The 18238-nt window shown below is 46.4% G+C and overlaps 1 protein-coding gene across 5 annotated transcripts in view; it reads right to left on the bottom strand.

The window, feature by feature from the left end:
• The window catches only part of LOC139260284 (scavenger receptor cysteine-rich domain-containing protein DMBT1-like), a 280342-nt gene that overhangs the window by 59340 nt on the left and 202764 nt on the right, over positions 1 to 18238 (bottom strand). For all 5 annotated transcript variants that reach the window (XM_070876709.1, XM_070876707.1, XM_070876710.1 and 2 more), the window contains 4 exons: positions 14173 to 14196; positions 10863 to 10892; positions 4042 to 4158; positions 2696 to 2719 (listed from right to left, as the gene is read on the bottom strand). In XM_070876709.1, the coding sequence (XP_070732810.1) occupies positions 2696 to 2719; positions 4042 to 4158; positions 10863 to 10892; positions 14173 to 14196 (195 nt within the window). The remainder of the gene's footprint in view (positions 1 to 2695; positions 2720 to 4041; positions 4159 to 10862; positions 10893 to 14172; positions 14197 to 18238) is intronic.

Here is an 18238-nt window from a genome sequence, read left to right as displayed (position 1 = left end):
GGGGGGGGAGAGATCGCTGTCGGGGGGGGAGAGATCGCTGTGAGGGGAGAGAGATCACTGTGGGGGGGGAGAGATCGCTGTGGGGGAGAGAGATCGCTGTGGGGGAGAGAGATCGCTGTGGGGGAGAGAGATCGTTGTGGGGGGGGAGAGATCTGTGTGGGGGGGAGAGAGATCGCTGTGGGGGGGGAGAGATCGCTGTCGGGGGGAGAGAGAGATCGCTGTGGGGGGGAGAGAGATCGTTGTGGGGGGGAGAGATCGGTGTGGGGGGGAGAGAGATCGCTGTGGGGGGGGAGAGATCTGTGTGGGGGGGAGAGAGATCGCTGTGGGGGGGGGAGAGATCGCTGTCGGGGGGGGAGAGAGATCGCTGTGGGGGGGAGAGAGATCGTTGTGGGGGGGAGAGATCGGTGTGAGGGGGAGAGAGATCAGTGTGAGGGGGAGAGATCGGTGTGGGGGGGAGAGAGATCGGTGTGGGGGGGAGAGATCAGTGTGGGGGGAGAGATCAGTGTGGGGGGAGAGATCGGTGTGGGGAGGAGAGAGATCGCTGTGGAAGGGAGAGAGATCGCTGTGGGGGGGGGAGAGAGAGATCGCTGTGGGGGGAGGAGAGAGATTGCTGTGGGGGGGGAGAGAGATCGCTGTGGGGGGGGGGAAGAGAGATCGCTGTGGGGGGGGGAGAGATCGCTGTGGGGGGGAGAGAGATCGCTGTGGGGGGGGAGAGAGATCGCTGTGGGGGGGGAAGAGAGATCGCTGTGGGGGGGAGAGAGATCACTGTAGGGGGGGAGAGATCGCTGTGGGGGGGGAAGAGAGATCGCTGTGGGGGGGAGAGAGATCACTGTAGGGGGGGAGAGATCGCTGTGGGGGAGAGAGATCGTTGTGGGGGGGAGAGAGATCGCTGTGGGGGAGAGAGATCGTTGTGGGGGGGAGAGAGATCGCTGTGGGTGAGAGAGATCGTTGTGGGGGGGGGAGAGATCTGTGTGGGGGGGAGAGAGATCGCTGTGGGGGGGGAGAGATCACTGTCGGGGGGGAGAGAGATCGCTGTGGGGGGGAGAGAGATCGTTGTGGGGGGGAGAGATCGGTGTGGGGGGAGAGATCGGTGTGGGGGGGAGAGAGATCGCTGTGGAGGGGAGAGAGATCGCTGTGGGGGGGGGGAGAGAGATCGCTGTGGGGGGGTGGAGAGATCGCTGTGGGGGGAGAGAGATCGCTGTGCGGGGAGAGAGATCGCTGTGGGTGGCGGAGGGGAGAGATTGCTGTTGGTGGGGGGAGGGGAGAGATCGCTGTGGGTGGGGGGAGAGATTGCTGTTGGTGGGGGGAGGGGAGCGATCGCTGTGGGTGGGGAGGTGAAATCGCTGTGGGTGGGGAGGGGGGAGATCGTGTGGTTGAGGGGGGGAGATCGCTGTGGGTGGGGGGGGGAAGATCGCTGTGGGTGGGGGGGGAGATCGCTGTGGGTAGGGTGGGGAGAGGAGATCGCTGTGGGTGGGGGGAGGGGAAATATCGCTGTGTGTGGGGTGGGGAGGGAGATCGCTGTGCGTGGGGGGAGAGATCGCTGTGGGTGGGGTGGGGGCGAGATCGCTGTGGGTGGGGTGGAGATCGCTGTGGGTGGGGGGGAGGGTTCGCTGTGGGGGCGGGAAGAGATCGCTGAGGGGGCGGGAAGAGATCGCTGTGGGGAGGGGGATCGCTGCGGGTCGGGGGGTAGAGATCTCTGTGGGGGGGAGATCCATGTTGTGGGGGGGGAGATCGCTGTGGGCTGGGGTGAGATTGCTGTGGGAGGTTGAGATCCATTTGGGGGGGAAGATCGCTGTGGGGTGGGGAAGGAGATCGCTGTGGGGTGGTTGAGATCCATGTGGGGGGGGGAGATCGCTGTGGGGGAAGGGGGAAGAGATCGCTGTGGAGAGAGGGAAGAGATCACTGGGGGCGTGGGGGGAAGAGATCACTGGAGGGGGGAAGAGATCGCTGTCGGGGGGGGGAGAGATACATGTGTGGTTGAGATTGCTGTGGGGTGAGATCCATGTGGGGTTGAGATTGCTGTGGGAGGGGGTGAGATCGCTGTTGGCGGGGGGAAGAGATCGCTGTGGGGGAGAGAGAGACTAGGGTGTGGGAGAGACTGGGGGCTGAGAGACACTAACATTTTTATTATAGTTAATTATTATAGTTAATTAATAAAGGAGTGAATAAGGCTTTATTGGAACAATTATATTATTGCCTTACTACCATCCATTTAAAAATACATTAAACTGTGGAGAACTATAAAGATCAAACAAGCCTGTCAGCTCTGTGTACATACCGCCCACTAAAGATCGACTTAAAAGCACCTTCTCCAGGATGGTATGCAGCTCCGGTGGTATGTCAGTGGTAAGTCACGAATTTTGCACTTTTGGGCAGTATGTTGGCGGTCTGCATCGACAGGTGGTGTGCGTACCGCCCGGCAGTATGTCGCTGATGAATTTTCCGCCAGGCGGTATGTCGGCGGTATGTAGGTGGTTTTTGACAAAAATTGCATTTTTGGGCTGTACGCCAGTGATATGTGGGCGGTATGTCCACCAATTTCGGGCAGTTTAGGCAGAAGCATACAAAGACTTTATCAAATCAACAATGTGATTCTCTGAGTACATCTATTAAGATTAATCATTGCTTTATAAAGGGTTAGCAAATGTACAAACCAACAATTTTTTTTAAAAGGATGAATTTGAGTATTACTCACCTGTAGTACTGTCACCACAGTATCCTGTAGAGGAACACGTTCAGTTTATTTGCTTTGTTAAGAGTTTTTGAAGAATTCTCATTGAAGTATTAATTTAACACATAATTAAAATGATTTTTTATCAAAGGAAACCTCATTTAGGTTATTCAATCTAGGCTCAACCTCTGCAAAGATTTCATCTACTCAATATGGGTTAGTGACATTGCATACATAGTGGAAGAAATCCTCTGACTGCTGTTTGTAGCAAAATAATTAACATCTCTTTTGGAACATGGATGGATTTTACTAAAAATTGCAAACATAGAATATCTTTCCATTGTATTTATGGCATCACTAACAAGTAGCAACTTGAGGGAATCTTCCCCGAACATAATTTCAGTCTAGGCTCGGGATCTGTTTGGACAAGTTGCATCTCCTTCTTGCTTAATCTCAAGCCTGTGTCTCTACTCCCTGTGAAACCAGTACTATTTCCAGCTCAGTTTTGAATACTTCCAGCCAGTGTGCATTCTGTAAACTAGGTGGTATTCTATTCCATCTGCTATGAGCCCAAACTCTGCTGTCATCCATCAGTCAGATTTTAGTTGCGTGTCCCTTTGATTTGATTCAAGCACTTTAACTCTATTCTCCAAGTATAACACAAAACAAAAATTCACAACAACTATACTGATTCCCTAAGTATTTTTAAAATGTTGGAATATGGTCTGCATTGAAAAAAGGTACTTGGTCTTTTGATTATAAACTGTACCTATTGTCGGGGCGGACTCACACACGGGCCCACAGGACCTGTGCCCAAGGACCACTCCCAAATGTAGGAGCTCCTGCCAAGGGACACATGCAAATATGCTTCATTTAATTTGTAGTATTTTGTGATATGAATCAAATTTAATTTATGGTTACGACATTGATACACAATTTGCTTTATTATTACTGTATCGTGTAAATATCTCAGAATATAACAATAAGCCACACCCTGCAAAATGTTGCATGAAACTGTCAGCATTTACCTCCTCCTACTCACTGGGGATCTCTGCTTTCTTCCTGGAATTAACCTCACCACAAACACTGTCCAAAGCAATGAAGCATGAGAACAAACTCAACAAGTTGAAGCAAATGACACCTGTAACTGAACTGAGTTACTGTATTTCAGACTGACACGTTTCAATATTCGAAGTAGTACAGGACAAGTCGGACCTTAATCTCATGGATCACATCATACACTGCTGAAAATCATTTCACATCATCAGGACTCAGCTACACTGATTCTCAATGATAGTCATTTTATCATTTTATTTGGTTAACTTTAACACATACTTAAATATTTGTTTATTTTCTGAAAATTCTCTTACCGTTATTAATGTAAGAACAGTGGTCACAGAAGTCATGACAGCAGTTGCCATTATAACGACAGTTGTAATCACAGGAACAACCTGATGAATATCCCCCACAGTTGTATCTGCATGAGCCTGTATACAGTAAATGTTAGGTTAGATCGGAAATTAACTTTATTACAAACAGGTTTGAATATTACAATTTTAAAATAAATGTAATGAACTTTTATCATTCTAAAGTGAACGATATATTCACTTGAGGACAGTTTCTCTACCTGTTGTCTGTGTTGGTGCACATCGGAAGATAGGAAGATAGGAACAGGGGTAGGGCATTCAGCCCTTCAAGTCTGTTCTGCCATACAATGAGATTGTGCCTGATCTATGTCTTAACTCCATTCACCTGCCTTGGCTCCATATCTTGTTATAACCTTGTCTAGCAAAAATCTAGATCTCAGTTTAAAATATATTAATTAGCCTCTACTGCTTTTTGTGGGAGAAAGTTCCCACCCTTGCATGAAGAAGTGTTTCCTAACTTCTCTCCTGAAAGGTCTGGCTCAGATTTTAAGGTCATGTCCCCTTGTCCTAGACACCCACCCCACCAGCAGAAAATGTGTCTCTCTACCCTATCAATTCTTTTCAAAATCCTAAAGACCTAAACCAAATCACCCCTAATCTTTTATATTCCAGGGAATACAAGCCTAGTTTATGTAATCTCTCCTCATAATCCAACCCTTGGAACTCTGGTAATATTCTGGTGAATCTGTGCTGCACTCCTTCCAAGGCCAATATATCCTTTCTAGGGTATGTGCCCAGAACTGTGCACATTACTCCAGATGAGGTCTAACCAGGGTTTTGTACAGCTGTAGCAAGTCTACCTCGCATTTACTTTCTAGATCTCTAATTATAAACACTAACATTACAATCTTTTCTGCACATAACTACTACATTTTAGTGATCTGTACAGACCCCTAAAATCTCTTTGGACCTCCACTGTTCCCAGTTTTTCACCATTTAAATAATACTCGGAGCTGTGCTTTTTTGGTCCAAAATGGGTGACGTCACACTTGCCTGCGTTGAAATCCATCTGCCACAGTTTAGCCCAGTAGGATCTATTTCCTCCCCCCACCTTCAACTGTAAAATGGGCTGTAGAATGCAATATGAAAAGCCACGGACATGGTGGGACTGTTTAATAGAACCCAAATCTCAGTACAAACACACATTACAGCGAAAATGACTCATTGAGAGACTCCTGCCATCGATGTAATCAACATAGACGATGGCCATTCACACATTCAATGGTCTCTGCCATTGCTGCGAAATTATGACTCATTGGGCCCAAGTTTCCACACACGCCTAGAATGGCGCAGTCCCGACCTGGACGCCCATTTTTCGCGCCACAAAGTGCGCCTCCACCTATTCTCCACCTACCTGCAGGTCCTCTGGCCCTCGGCGCAGCCAGCACGAGCTGAAGGGGGGCGGAGCCAGGTCCCTGTGCTGAAAACAGTGCCGGGACCTCTGCACATGTGCGCTACAGTGGGCACGCAAGTGCAGTAGCTCCAGGCGGCGAACTGTGTGGGAGGGGCCCGAAGCACGCAGCCCTTAGCCCTGGCCGAATGGCCTCACTGGGGCTGCGTGAATAAGGCTCCTCCTACGGCCAGCTCCTGCTCCCCCCCCCTCCCCCCGGATCAGACCCGACATCCGCTCTCCCCTGCCTCCGGACCAGACCCGACACCCGCTCCCCCCCCCCCCCCCCAGACCAGACCCGACACCCGCTCCCCCCCACCCGGACGAGACCCGACACCCACTCCCCCCATCCCCCGGACCAGACCTGACACTCGCTCCCCCCCTCCTCCCCCCCCGGACCAGACCCGACACCCGCTCCCCCCCCACCCGGACCAGACCCGACACCCGCTCCCCCCCCCCCGACTGACCCGACCCACGCTCCTGTTCCCGCTCCGCCGCCCCCCCCCCCCCCCCGACTGGACCCGACCCGCGCTCCTGTTCCCGCTCCCCGCCCCCCGACTGGACCCAACCCGACCCGCGCTCCTGCCCCCCGACCCGACTCCCGCTCCCGGACTGGATCCGACCTGACCTCTCCCCCCCCTCTCTCTCTCTCTCTCCATCTCTCCCTCCCCCCCTCCCTCTCTCTCTCCCTCCCCCCTCCCTCTCTCTCCCCCTCCCTCTCTCCCCCCCTCCCCCCCTCCCTCTCTCTCCCCCCCTCCCCATCCCTCTCTCTCTCTCTCTCTCTCCCCCTCCCTCTCTCTCTCTATCTCCCTTCCCCCCCGACCCCCCGACCCGAACCGAACCTCCCGACCCGACCCAACCCAACGCCACCTACCTGTAAATCTGGTGCTGGGGACGGGCCCTGCCCGAGGTCTCGGGCCGGCCCGTTCAGCCTTCGGTCCCGAAAGGCCTGCCTGAAGCACTTTCACACAGGTAGGAAGATGGTTTATTTAATCTTTTCTTTGCTTATAAATGTTTATTCAGGTTGGATTTATTTGTATAATATTTCTTTAAGTATAAATAAGGATTTATTATAGAATTTAATGACTTCCCTTCCCCCCACCTCATTCTGGACGCCTAATTTGTAACCTACGCCTGATTTTTTAATGTGTAGAACAGGTTTTTTCAGTTCTACAAAAATCTTCACTTGCTCCATTCTAACTTAGTTTGGAGTACGTTTTCACTGTGGAAACTTTCAAATCAGGCGTCAGTGGCCGGACACGCTCCCTTTTGAAGAAAAAATTCTGTTCCAAAGTAGAACTGTTCTACCTGACTAGAACTGCAGAAAAAAAAATGTGGAGAATTGCGATTTCTAAGATAGTCCGTTCTCCACCAGTTGCTCCTAAAAATCAGGCGCAAATCATGTGGAAACTTGGGCCCATTGAGAGACAAAGATACATAATACCTGCCATCGATCTAATCAACACAGACAATAGCATCAGAAGAGAGACATTCACACCATCACTGGTTTCTTTTAAGAAGGAAAAGAGGACATTCACACATTCCTCAACTGTGGAGCCAGATCTGTTACCAAGGAAGGTTTTGCATTGTATTACACAGCAGGAGAGATGATCATGCCCCTGTCTGGGCCAGGGAGTGGAAGTTACCATCGGAAGAGTCCACAGGGGAAGAGCAGGAAATATGTTTGTTGCTGTGATATGATGCCCCATAAAAGGAGGACCACTTCGGAGCGAGGGCACTGCAGTGAACAAGGATGCAGGGTGGTCACCTGGTCCCGGGCTACAATCAACACCAGAACAACCAGCTGTGAGTGATTGTAAGTTTCAGTCAAATCATAGGGGATTTTGTCTGAGTAGTTTTGTAATCGCAATCAAATCGCGGAAGGGTTTAAACTGATATTTCGTGTTAGGTTTCAGGTAACATAAGAACATAAATAGGAGCATAAGTAGGCCACTTGGCCCCTCGAGCCTGCTCCGCCATTCAATAAGATCATGGGCTCAGCTCCACTTCCCTGCCCACTCCCCATAACCCTTTACGCCCTTATCGTTCAAAAATCTGTCTATCTCCGCTTTAAATATATTCAATGACCCAGCCTTCAAAGCTCTCTAGGGCAGAGAATTCCACAGACTTACAACCCTCTAAGAGAAGGAATTCCTCCTCATCTCAGTTTTAAATGGGCGACCCCTTATTCTAAAACTATGTCCCCTAGTTCTAGATTCCCCTATAAGTGGAAACACCCTCTCTGCATCCAACTTGTCAAGCCCTTTCATTATCTTATATGTCTCAATAAGATCACCTCTCATTCTTCTGAAGTCCAATGAGTACAGGCCCAACCTGCTCAACCTTTCTTCATAAGTCAACCCTTTCATCTCAGGAATCAACCGAGTGAACCTTCTCTGAACTGCCATGGAGACCAAAACTGTACGCAGTACTCTAGTTGTGGCCTCACCAATACCCTGTGCAATTGTAGCAGATCTTCTCTGCTTTTATACTCTCTCCCTCTTGCACAAAAGGCCAACATTCCATTTGCCTTCCTGATTACTTGCTGTAATTGCATACTAACTTTTTGTGTTTCATGCACAAGGAACCCCAGGTCCCTCTGTACAGCAGCATTTTATAAATTTTCTTCATTTAAATAATAATTTGCTTTTGTATTATTTCTGCCAATGTGTAGGGGTTGTCTTCTGATCTGTGTTAGTACGGTCGAATCTCAGAAAGGTTGGGTACTGGGGAATAGCACAAGCTCAATAAACATAACTTCGTGTTAGGTTTCAGGTAACCTCGTGTAGGGGTTGTTTATTGTCGGTTCTGTGTTATTCCACTCTAATCTTGGGGAGGTTGGGTACTGGGAAATAGCGCAAGTTCAATAAACGTACAAGTTTAAGGTTGAGCCAAAACCCTGTGCCGTGTGTATTTTGTTCTTCGAAATCCTGAAGTCAAGAACTGTTGGTGAGGGGTTGTGGAATCTCTTACAACCAAGATATATGGCTGTCTATTATGTTATTATCTACATCATTAATAAATATAGTGAATAGCTGAGGCCCCAGCACAGATCCTTGTGGGACATCACGAGTAACTTCTTTTCAATTAGTGTACATACCAATTATCCCTACTCTCTATCTTCTACCGCCGAATCAATCTCTTAACCAGGTCAAAAATTTGCCTTCAATTTCAAGAGCTTTAATTTTAGCTAATAGTCTCTTATGTGGAACCTTCTCGAATGTCTTCTGCAATTTAATATATATTGGCCCTGTATTGAACTAAATTATTTTTTGAACAAACCCCAGAGTTCATCTGTCGTTTTACCCGATAACAGTTTTGATCATTTTACTGTTGTCAGTCTCTGCCTCATCCCATTGAAATTCACTTTACCAAAATCGAGAATTTTAGTAATCGTGTTAAGTTTCATCTTTTCAAACTCAGCACTGAATTTGATCATATTATGATCACTTTTAGATAAATGTTTCCTTACTGTTAGATTATTAATTACGTCTGGCTCATTACTAAATCTAGTATGGCCTGCTCTTATCATTTTTTTCATCTTTAAACTATCGTTTTTATAATTGTTTCTGATTAAACCCTCTCCCCTTATTTATTAGTTTAAAGTCCTTACAAAGGGTGAGAGGGAGGTCCCACAGGCTCCTTTTTTTCAGGTGGCCAATTGTAGTTTCCAATTGGCGAATGCTTTATTTCAGTATTATTTTGGGGACGTGCTCATCATACATAAGATCTCCCACTGTCCTGGTCAATAAGATGTAAAATAATGATAATGCCCACTTGAAATGGCTCTGATACTCCTTTGTGCCTCCAGCTGTATATTACTTATCCTTTCCCCAGCACCATTAGCAGCACCAACAGGTTTCAAACGCAATTCCCTATCAGACATGTTTGGAAGAAGAGGAGGACCTACAGAGGGATGCCAAACACTTTAAGAACATAACATAAGAAATAGAAGCAACAGTAAGCCATTCGGCCCCTCAAGCCTGCTCTTCCATTCAGTAAGATCTTGGCTGATCTTCTACCTCAACTCCACTTTCCTGCACTATCCCCATATCACTTGATTCCCTTAATATCCAAAAATGTATCGGTCTCTGTCTTCAATATACTCAAAGACTGAGCTTCCACTGCCCTCTGGGGTAGAGAATTCCAAAGATTTACCACCCTCTGAGTGAAGAAGTTTCTCCTCATCTCAGTCCTAAATGGCCGATCCCTAACTCTGAGACTGTGACCCCTGATTCTAGACTGCCCAGCCAGAGGAAACATCCCTCCTGTATCGTACCTGTCAAGCCCTGTAAGAATTTTGCATGTTTCAATTAGATCAGCTCTCATTACTCTAAATTCTAGAGAGTCCACTCATTCTCTCCTTATAGAACAAGCCCCCCATCCCAGGAATCAGTCTGCTGAACATTCGTTACACTCCTTCTATGGCAAGTATATCCTTCCTTCGGTAAAGTGACAAAGACTGTACACAATACTCCAGGTGCGTTCTCACCAGGACCCTATATAATTGCCGTAAGATGCCTTGACTCTTGTACTCACATCCTCTTGTAATAAAGGCCACATACCATTTGCTTTCTTAATTGCTTGCTATATCTGCATGTTATCTTTCAGTGATTCGTTTACAAGGACATCGATATCCCTCTGAACAATAACATTTCCCAATCTCTCACCATTTAAAAAATACTCTGCTTTTCTATTTTTTCTATCAAAGTGGATAACTTCACATTTCTCCACATTATATTCCATTTGCCATGTTCTTGCCCACTCACTTAGCCTGTCTATATCCCCTTGATGCCTCTTTGCAGCCTCCTCACAACTTACATTCCCACCGAGCTTTGTATCATCAGCAAACTTGGATATATTATATTTGGTCCCCTCATCCAAATCATTGATATCGATTGTGAATAGCACTGATCCTTGTGGTACCCCAGTTATAGCCTGCCAACTCGAAAATGACCCATTTATTCCTACTCTCTGTTTTCTGTCAGTTAACCAATCCTCAAATCCATGCTAGTATATTACTCCCAATCCCATGAGCCCTAATTTTATTTAATAACCTCTTGCGTGGCACCTTATCGAATGCCTTCTGAAAATCCAAATGCATCACCTTACCTGTTTTGCTAGATACAACCTCAAAGATTCACAAATATGTCAAACATGATTTCCCTTTCATAAATCCATGTTGACTCTGTCCAATCCTATTATCCTTTTCTAAGTGCCCTGTTACCACGTCCTTCATAATATTCTAGCATTTTCCCTACCACTGATGTCAGTTGCTACAGAAAAGATGCCCTGTGCTACCTGCCAATACACAAACACCAGCATCTGTAAACTGGAAAGGATTTAAGATTATTTTGAGGATATTTTTGGGTACCTGTTGTTGTTGATGGTTCAGTAGTAACAGCTGTCAAAATAATAAAAACAAAGCCATAATTAATATTTTTCTCAATGACTCAAACTTTGCACAATCATTTTGCAAAACATTCAAGAAAAAGCAACATCCTCAAGAAGATGATATCCGTCAGTTTCACTGGGACTACGGCGAGTGAAATTGGTCATGAACCCTGTTAACGTTCATGGGGTCTGGAAAGATGCTGGAAACGTAGGTGGATATTTGCCGGTCCAGGGGAGAGCTGGAGTCACTCTCTGGGGCCCACAAAGATATCCTCGGCTGCTGTTGCCCCGGGCTGGAATCACAGCAGTGGAAAATGTCACTTTAATATTTCTTTTTTGCTGCTCCACAACCTCTCACACAACCTCTCACACTGTGCCATACTACACTGGTGATCATTGTTGAATCACTGATAATTACCAGGGACATTTTAGGATTAATTATCGAGGCTAGAAAATTATACAATGACACGACATTTTTTTCTCAGTTATCTTGGAGAATCTCATTTTCATTTTCTGCACTAGTTGAATGATTCTGTGTTTACACGGTAAACATTTTGACAATCAGCAACATAAATGCCTAAAAGAGAAGTCTTTGCCATTTTCTTCTATTTAAGGCGATGGAAAAAACAATTTCACATCAAATGTAACAATGTTCGTAGTCACAAAATGATAAGGATGAATACAAAAGCAAAATACTGCGGATGCTCAAAATCTGAAATAAAAACAGAAAAATGAAGGAAATACTCAGCAGGTCAGGCAGCATCTCCAGAGAGAAAGCAACACGAACTAGAGAGGGAGAGAAACACAAACTGGAGGAGAGAGGGAGAGAAACAGAAAATGGGGGAGGGAGAGAGAGAAAGAAACACAAACTAAGGGAGGGAGGGGAGAGAAACACACACTAAGGGCTCAATTTTCCCCAGTATTTGCGCCATTTTTTTTTGAGTAGGCTGCTCTTCCTCGCATAACTCAAAAATCCCCAGTTTCCCCAATCAATTTGCACCAGCGTAACTCAGTTAGTTACGTTTTTTTTTTGTTAAGTTTTTTTTTCCTCAAAAGGGGGCGTTACCAGCCACCTACGCCAATTCTGGCCATTTAGGTAACTTTGACCAGCTAATAGTGACTCCATTTCTACTTAGGCCAGTGTATGTGGCCCCTCGAGAAAACCCTTGCGGAGAGTTTAAAAAATCGGCGCAGGTAAGTACATAGGAGGCCATTCGACCTGGGCTAGCGGCGGGAAGCAGAGCGGACCTGGACCAGCACAAATTCGAGGGCCACAGAGCGGCGGAAAGGCACCGGAGAAGCTCGGGGTGAAGGGAGCAAGCTGGCCAGCATGAAATCGGGAGCCACAGAGCGGCGGGAAGGGACCGGAAAGGCTTGGGGTAAAGGGAGCAAGCTGGCCGGCCAAAATCGTGGGCCACAGAGCGGCGGAAAGGCACCGGAGAGGATCGGCAAGGGTGGGTACGCACCGCAGCTGACCAGGAAGGCACCTCACTCGGAGCTCTGCTGCGCAAGCGCGGCCTTTCAGAACATCAAGAACGTCAGTTTTTCCCCCCACGCATGTGCAGCAGGCCCGGCTCCTTTTTCCAGCGCAGGCTGCAGACTCCACACACCGAGGCGACCGGCCACACTGCGCGGCTGCAGAATAGAGGCCAAACATCGGGGAAACTTCAGAGATTTTTTTCTGGAGCATCTTTTTACCGAATTAAGCGGCGCAATTCAGGCAATACACCAGAAAACAGGCTCAGGGAAAATTGAGCCCAAAGAGAGGGAGGGAGAGAGAAATAGGGGTTATGGGGAACGGGCAGGGAAGTGCAGCTGAGTCCATGATCAGATCAGCCATGATCTTATTGAATGGCGCAGCAGGCTCGAGGGAGCGTATGGCCTACTCTTGCTCCTATTTCTTATGTTCTTAACACAGACTGGGGAGGGGGGAAGAGAGAGAAACACAAACTGGGAGAGGGAGGGAGAGTGATCACAAAATGGGGGAGAGTGAACGAGAGGGAAATACAAACTAGGGAGAGGAAAGAAACACAAAATGGCATTGTGCCCACCACTGAGTTCTGCCGCTGACCCTGCTGAGGTTCACAGGATATAGGAAGGGGTAGAGAAGAAGCAGGCAATCAACTCCCATCCCTCTCCCAAACCCTCACCAAAGATGCTGCAAATGATGACAGAAAATTGCCAGCCGAGGTGAGTGCCGGTTTAACCCCACCAACCATAGAAAGGATAAGAGGAGATCAACTACACGTCGAGGAAGCTGAGGTTCTTGCCACAGAGATTGCGAGATCGGCATCGCATCGCCGCTGACCTCAAATTAAGGGCCAAATGAAGCCATAGTTAATACTTTTCATAGTTATTCAAGCCTCAAACTTTGTGCAACACTTTTGAGAAGCTTGAAAAAACAATACTGGAAACACTACTCAAGAAACTGACATCCGGCAGTTTCACTGAAATTGAATCTGCAGCAGTGAAATCTACTGCTGACCCTGCTAAAGTTCACGGGGTCAGGAATAGTGGGCAAGAGCAGACGCGCCCCCTGCAACGGGCTGGAAATGTAGGTCAAAGATTGCCAGACCAGGGGAGAGCTGGAGTGCCTCTCCCATGCCCACAAAAATATTCTGGGCCACTGTCACTACGGGTCCCACGGAAATGTTCCCTGCTGGAACCACAGAAGGAGAAAATGTCCCATTGAAACTTGCTCTTCTGCTCCACAACCCTTCTGGCAATGCCACGGTACACTGGTGATTATTCTTGGATCACCGATATTTACAGAATAAATTTTGTATGTATTCAACTGGGCTAGAAATGGCATGACAGCTATTGTTGGAGAATCTCGTTTTCATTTTCCGCACGAGCTGAATAATTCTGTGTTTTCACAGTGAACATTTTGATAATCAGTGACAGAACACAGCAACACAACCACATAGAAGGAGAGAAGACTTTGTGAGAGATATTAACATTGTAATAAAACAGCAACAAAATAGTACAATGTAGAACACCACTGCTTAGCTACGTCAATAATAGGGCTGGATTTTAGGCCCTTTCGAGAAATGCGGTGGGGCGCTGAAGACCTCACCGCCGCCTTTCACGCCGTTCCAGGGTGAAACCCGGAGCGCAAAATACCAGAAAATCCAGCCCATAGACTTTAGACACAAGCATACAAAGACTTTATCAAATCAACAATGTGATTCTCTGAGTACAGCCATTAAGATTAATCGTTAATTTATAAATGGTCAGCATATGTACAAACCAACAATTTTTTTAAAAGGATGAATTTGATTGTTACTGACCTGTAGTAGGACTACCGCAGTATCCTGGAGAGGAACACATTCAGTTTATTTGCTTTGTCAAGTGTTTTTGAAGAATTTGCTCACATTCATTCTCATTGAAATATTAATTTAACACATAATTAACATGATTTTTTAATAAAAGGCGCTCTCATTTAGATTATTTGCTCTAGGCTCATCCTCATCAAAGATTTCCTGTGCTCGATATGGGTTAGTGACATTGCACAGATAGCGGAAGAAATCCTCTGATTGCTATTTGTAGCAAAATAATATACATCTTCTTTTGGAACATGGATGGATTTTACTACAAATTGCAAACATAGAAAATTTTTCCATTGTATTTATGGCCTCACTAACAAGTAGCAACTTGAGGGAATCTTCCTCAAACATCACTTCAGTCTTGGCCCAGGACCTGTTTGGACAAGTGGCATCTCCTTCATCCTTAATCTCAAGCCTGTGTCTCTTTACTCCCTGTTACATTGTAATCTGTCCAGTTCAGTTTTGAATACTTCCAGCCAATGTACATTGTGTAAACAAGGTTATAATCCATTCCATCTGTTATCAGCCCAAACTCTGTTGTCATCCATCAGTCAGATTTTAGTTGGACCAAGACCGTGCAAAGTGGAGGAAAAACATCCGGGAAGGTGCTGAACACCTCAAGTTTCTTCGTCTAGAGCAAGCTGAAGCCAAGCATCGACAGCGGAAGGAGCGCGCGGTAACTGAGGCATCCCTCCTACCTGTTCCTTCAACCACCGTCTGCCCCACCTGTGACAGAGACTATCGGTCCCAGACTCTTCAGTCACCTGAGAACTCATTTTTAGTGCGGAAGCAAGTCATCCTCGACTCCGAGGGAATGCCTATGATGATAATTTAGTTGCAAGTTCCTTATATTTAATTCAAGCACTCTATATAACACAAAACAAAAGTTCGCAACTATACTGATTCCCTTCGTATTTTTAAAAACATAGGAACATAGAAAATAGGTGCAGGAGTAGGCCATTCAGCCCTTCGAGCCTGCACCACAATTCAATAAGATCATGGCTGATCATTCCCTCAGTATCCCATTCCTGCTTTCTCTCCATACCCCTTGATCCCCTGAGCCGTAAGGGCCATATCTAACTCCCTCTTAAATATTTCCAATGAACTGGCATTAACAACTCTCTGCGGCAGGGAATTGCACAGGTTAACAACTCTCTGAGTGAAGAAGCTTCTCCTCATCTCAGTCCTAAATAGCCTACCCCTTATCCTAAGACTGTCCCCTGGTTCTGGACTTCCCCAACATCGGGACATTCTACCCGCATCTAACCTGTCCCGTCCCATCAGAATCTTATATGTTTCTATGAGATCCCCTCTCATCCTTCTAAACTCCAGTGTCTAAAGGCCCAGTTGATCTATTCTCTCCTCATATGTCAGTCCTGCCATCCCGGGAATCAGTCTGGTGAACCTTCGCTGCACTCCCTCAATAGCAAGAACGTCCTTCCTCAGATTAGGAGACCAAAACTAAACACAATATTCCAGGTGAGGCCTCACTAAGGCCCTGTACAATTGCAGTAAGACCTCCCTGCTCCTATACTCAAATCCCCCAGCTATGAAGGCCAACATACCATTTGCCTTCTTCACCGCCTGCTGTACCTGCATGTCAGCTTTCAATGACTAATGAGCCATGACACCCAGGTCTCGTTGCACCTCCCCTTTTCCTAATCTTCTGCCATTTAGATAATATTCTGTCTTCGCGTTTTTGCCCCAAGAGTGGATAACCTCACATTTATCCACATTATACTGCATCTGCCATGCATTTGCCCACTCACCTAACCTGTCCAAGTCACCCTGCAGCCTCCAAGCGTCCCCTTCACAGCTCACACCGCAACCCACTTTAGTGTCATCTGCAAACTTGGAGATATTACACTCAATTCCTTCATCCAAATCATTGATGTATATTGTAAAGAGCTGGGGTCCCAGCACTGAGCCCTGCGGCACTCGACTAGTCACTGCCTGCCATTCTGAAAAGGACCCATTTATCCCTACTCTCTGCTTCCTGTCTACTAACCAGTTCCCTATCCACGTCAGTATATTAACCCCAATACCATGTGCTTTGATTTTGCACACCAATCTCTTGTGTGGGACCTTGTCAAAAGCCTTTTGAAAATCCAAATACACCACATCCACTGGTTCTCCCTTGTCCACTCTACTAGTTACATCCTCAAAAAATTCCAGAAGATTTGTCAAGCATGATTTCCCCTTCATAAATCCATGCTGACTTGGAACGATCCTGTCACTGCTTTCCAAATGTGCTGCTATTTCATTCTTAATAATTGATTCCAACATTTTCCCCACTACTGATGTCAGGCTAACCATCTATAATTACCCGCTTTCTCTCTCCCTCCCTTTTTAAAAAGTGGTGGTACGTTAGCTACCCTCCAGCCTATAGGAACTGATCCAGAGTCGATATACTGTTGAAATAGCATCCACTATTTCTAGGGCCACTACCTTAAATACTCTGGGATGCAGACTATCAGGCCCCGGGGATTTATCAGCCTTCAATCCCATCAATTTCCCTAATACAATTACCCGCCTAATAAGGATATCCTTCAGTTCCTCCTTCTCACTAGACCCTCGGTCCTCTAGTACTTCCGGAAGGTTATTTGTATCTTCCTTCGTGAAGACAGAACTAAAGTATTTGTTCAATTGGTCTGCCATTTCTTTGTTCCCCATTATCATTTCACCTGAATCAGACTGCAAGAGACCTACATTTGTCTTCACTAATCTTTTTCTGTTCACATATCTATAGAGGCTTTTGTAGTCAGTTACTGTGTTCCTGGCACGTTTCTTCTCGTACACTATATTCCCCCTCTTAATTAAACCCTTTTTCCTCCTCTGCTGAATTCTAAATTTCTCCTCGTCCTCAGGTTTGTTGCTTTTTCTGGCCAATTTATATGCCTCTTCCTTGGATTTAACACTATCCTTAATTTCCCTTGTTAGCCACGGTTGAGCCACCTTCCCTGTTTTATTTTTACTCCAGACAGGGATATACAATTGCTGAAGTTCATCCATGTGATCTTTAAAAGTTTGCCATTGCCTATCCACCTTCAACCCTTTAAGTATCATTTGCCAGTCTATTCTAGCCAATTCACGCCTCAAACCATTGAAGTTATCTTTCCTTAAGTTCAGGACTCTAGTTTCTGAATTAACTGTGTCACTCTCCATCTTAATAAAGAATTCTGCCATGTTATGGTCACTCTTCCCCAAGGGGCCTCATACAACAAGATTGCTAATTAGTCCTTTCTCATGACACATCACCCAGTTTAGGATGGCCAGCTCCCTAGTTGGTTCCTCGACGTATTGGTCCAGAAAACCATCCCTAATACATTCCAGGAAATCCTCTTCCACCGCATTGCTACCAGTTTGGTTAGCCAAATCAATATGTAGATTAAAGTCACCCATGATAACTGCTTAGGCATGCATCCCTAATTTCTTGTTTGATGCTGTCCCCAACCTTACTACTACTGTTTGGTCGTCTGTACACAACTCCCTCTAGCGTTTTCTGCCCCTTGGTATTCCGTAACTCCACCCATACTGATTCCACGTCACCCAAGCTAATGTCCTTTCTTACTATTGCATTAATTTCCTCTTTAACCGGCAATGCCACCCCGCCTCCTTTTCCTTTCTGTCTATCCTTCCTAAATGTTGAATACCCTTGGATGTTGAGTTCCCAGCCTTGGTCACCCTGGAGCCATGCCTCCGTGATGCCAATTACATCATAACCGTTAACTGCTATCTGCGCAGTTAATTCGTCCACCTTATTCCAAATACTCCTCGCATTGAGGCACAGAGCCTTCAGGCTTGTCTTCCTAACACACTTTGCCCTTTTAGAATTTTGGTTAATGTGGCCCTTTTTGCTTTTTGCCTTAGGTTTCTCTGCCCTCCACTTTTACTTTTCTTCTTTCTATCTTTTGCTTCTGCCCTCATTCTACTTCCCTCTCTCTCGTTGCTGGAATAAGATCTGCATTGGAAAAAAGTACTTTTTCATTATAAAATATACGTTTTGCTAGGCGGACTCACACACGGGTCC

Source organism: Pristiophorus japonicus, chromosome 3 (assembly GCF_044704955.1).
Source record: "Pristiophorus japonicus isolate sPriJap1 chromosome 3, sPriJap1.hap1, whole genome shotgun sequence".
In the NCBI taxonomy this organism is placed as follows: domain Eukaryota; kingdom Metazoa; phylum Chordata; class Chondrichthyes; family Pristiophoridae; genus Pristiophorus; species Pristiophorus japonicus.
Note: the sequence above shows the minus strand (reverse complement) of the source record. Positions and strands in the feature narration are given on the sequence as shown.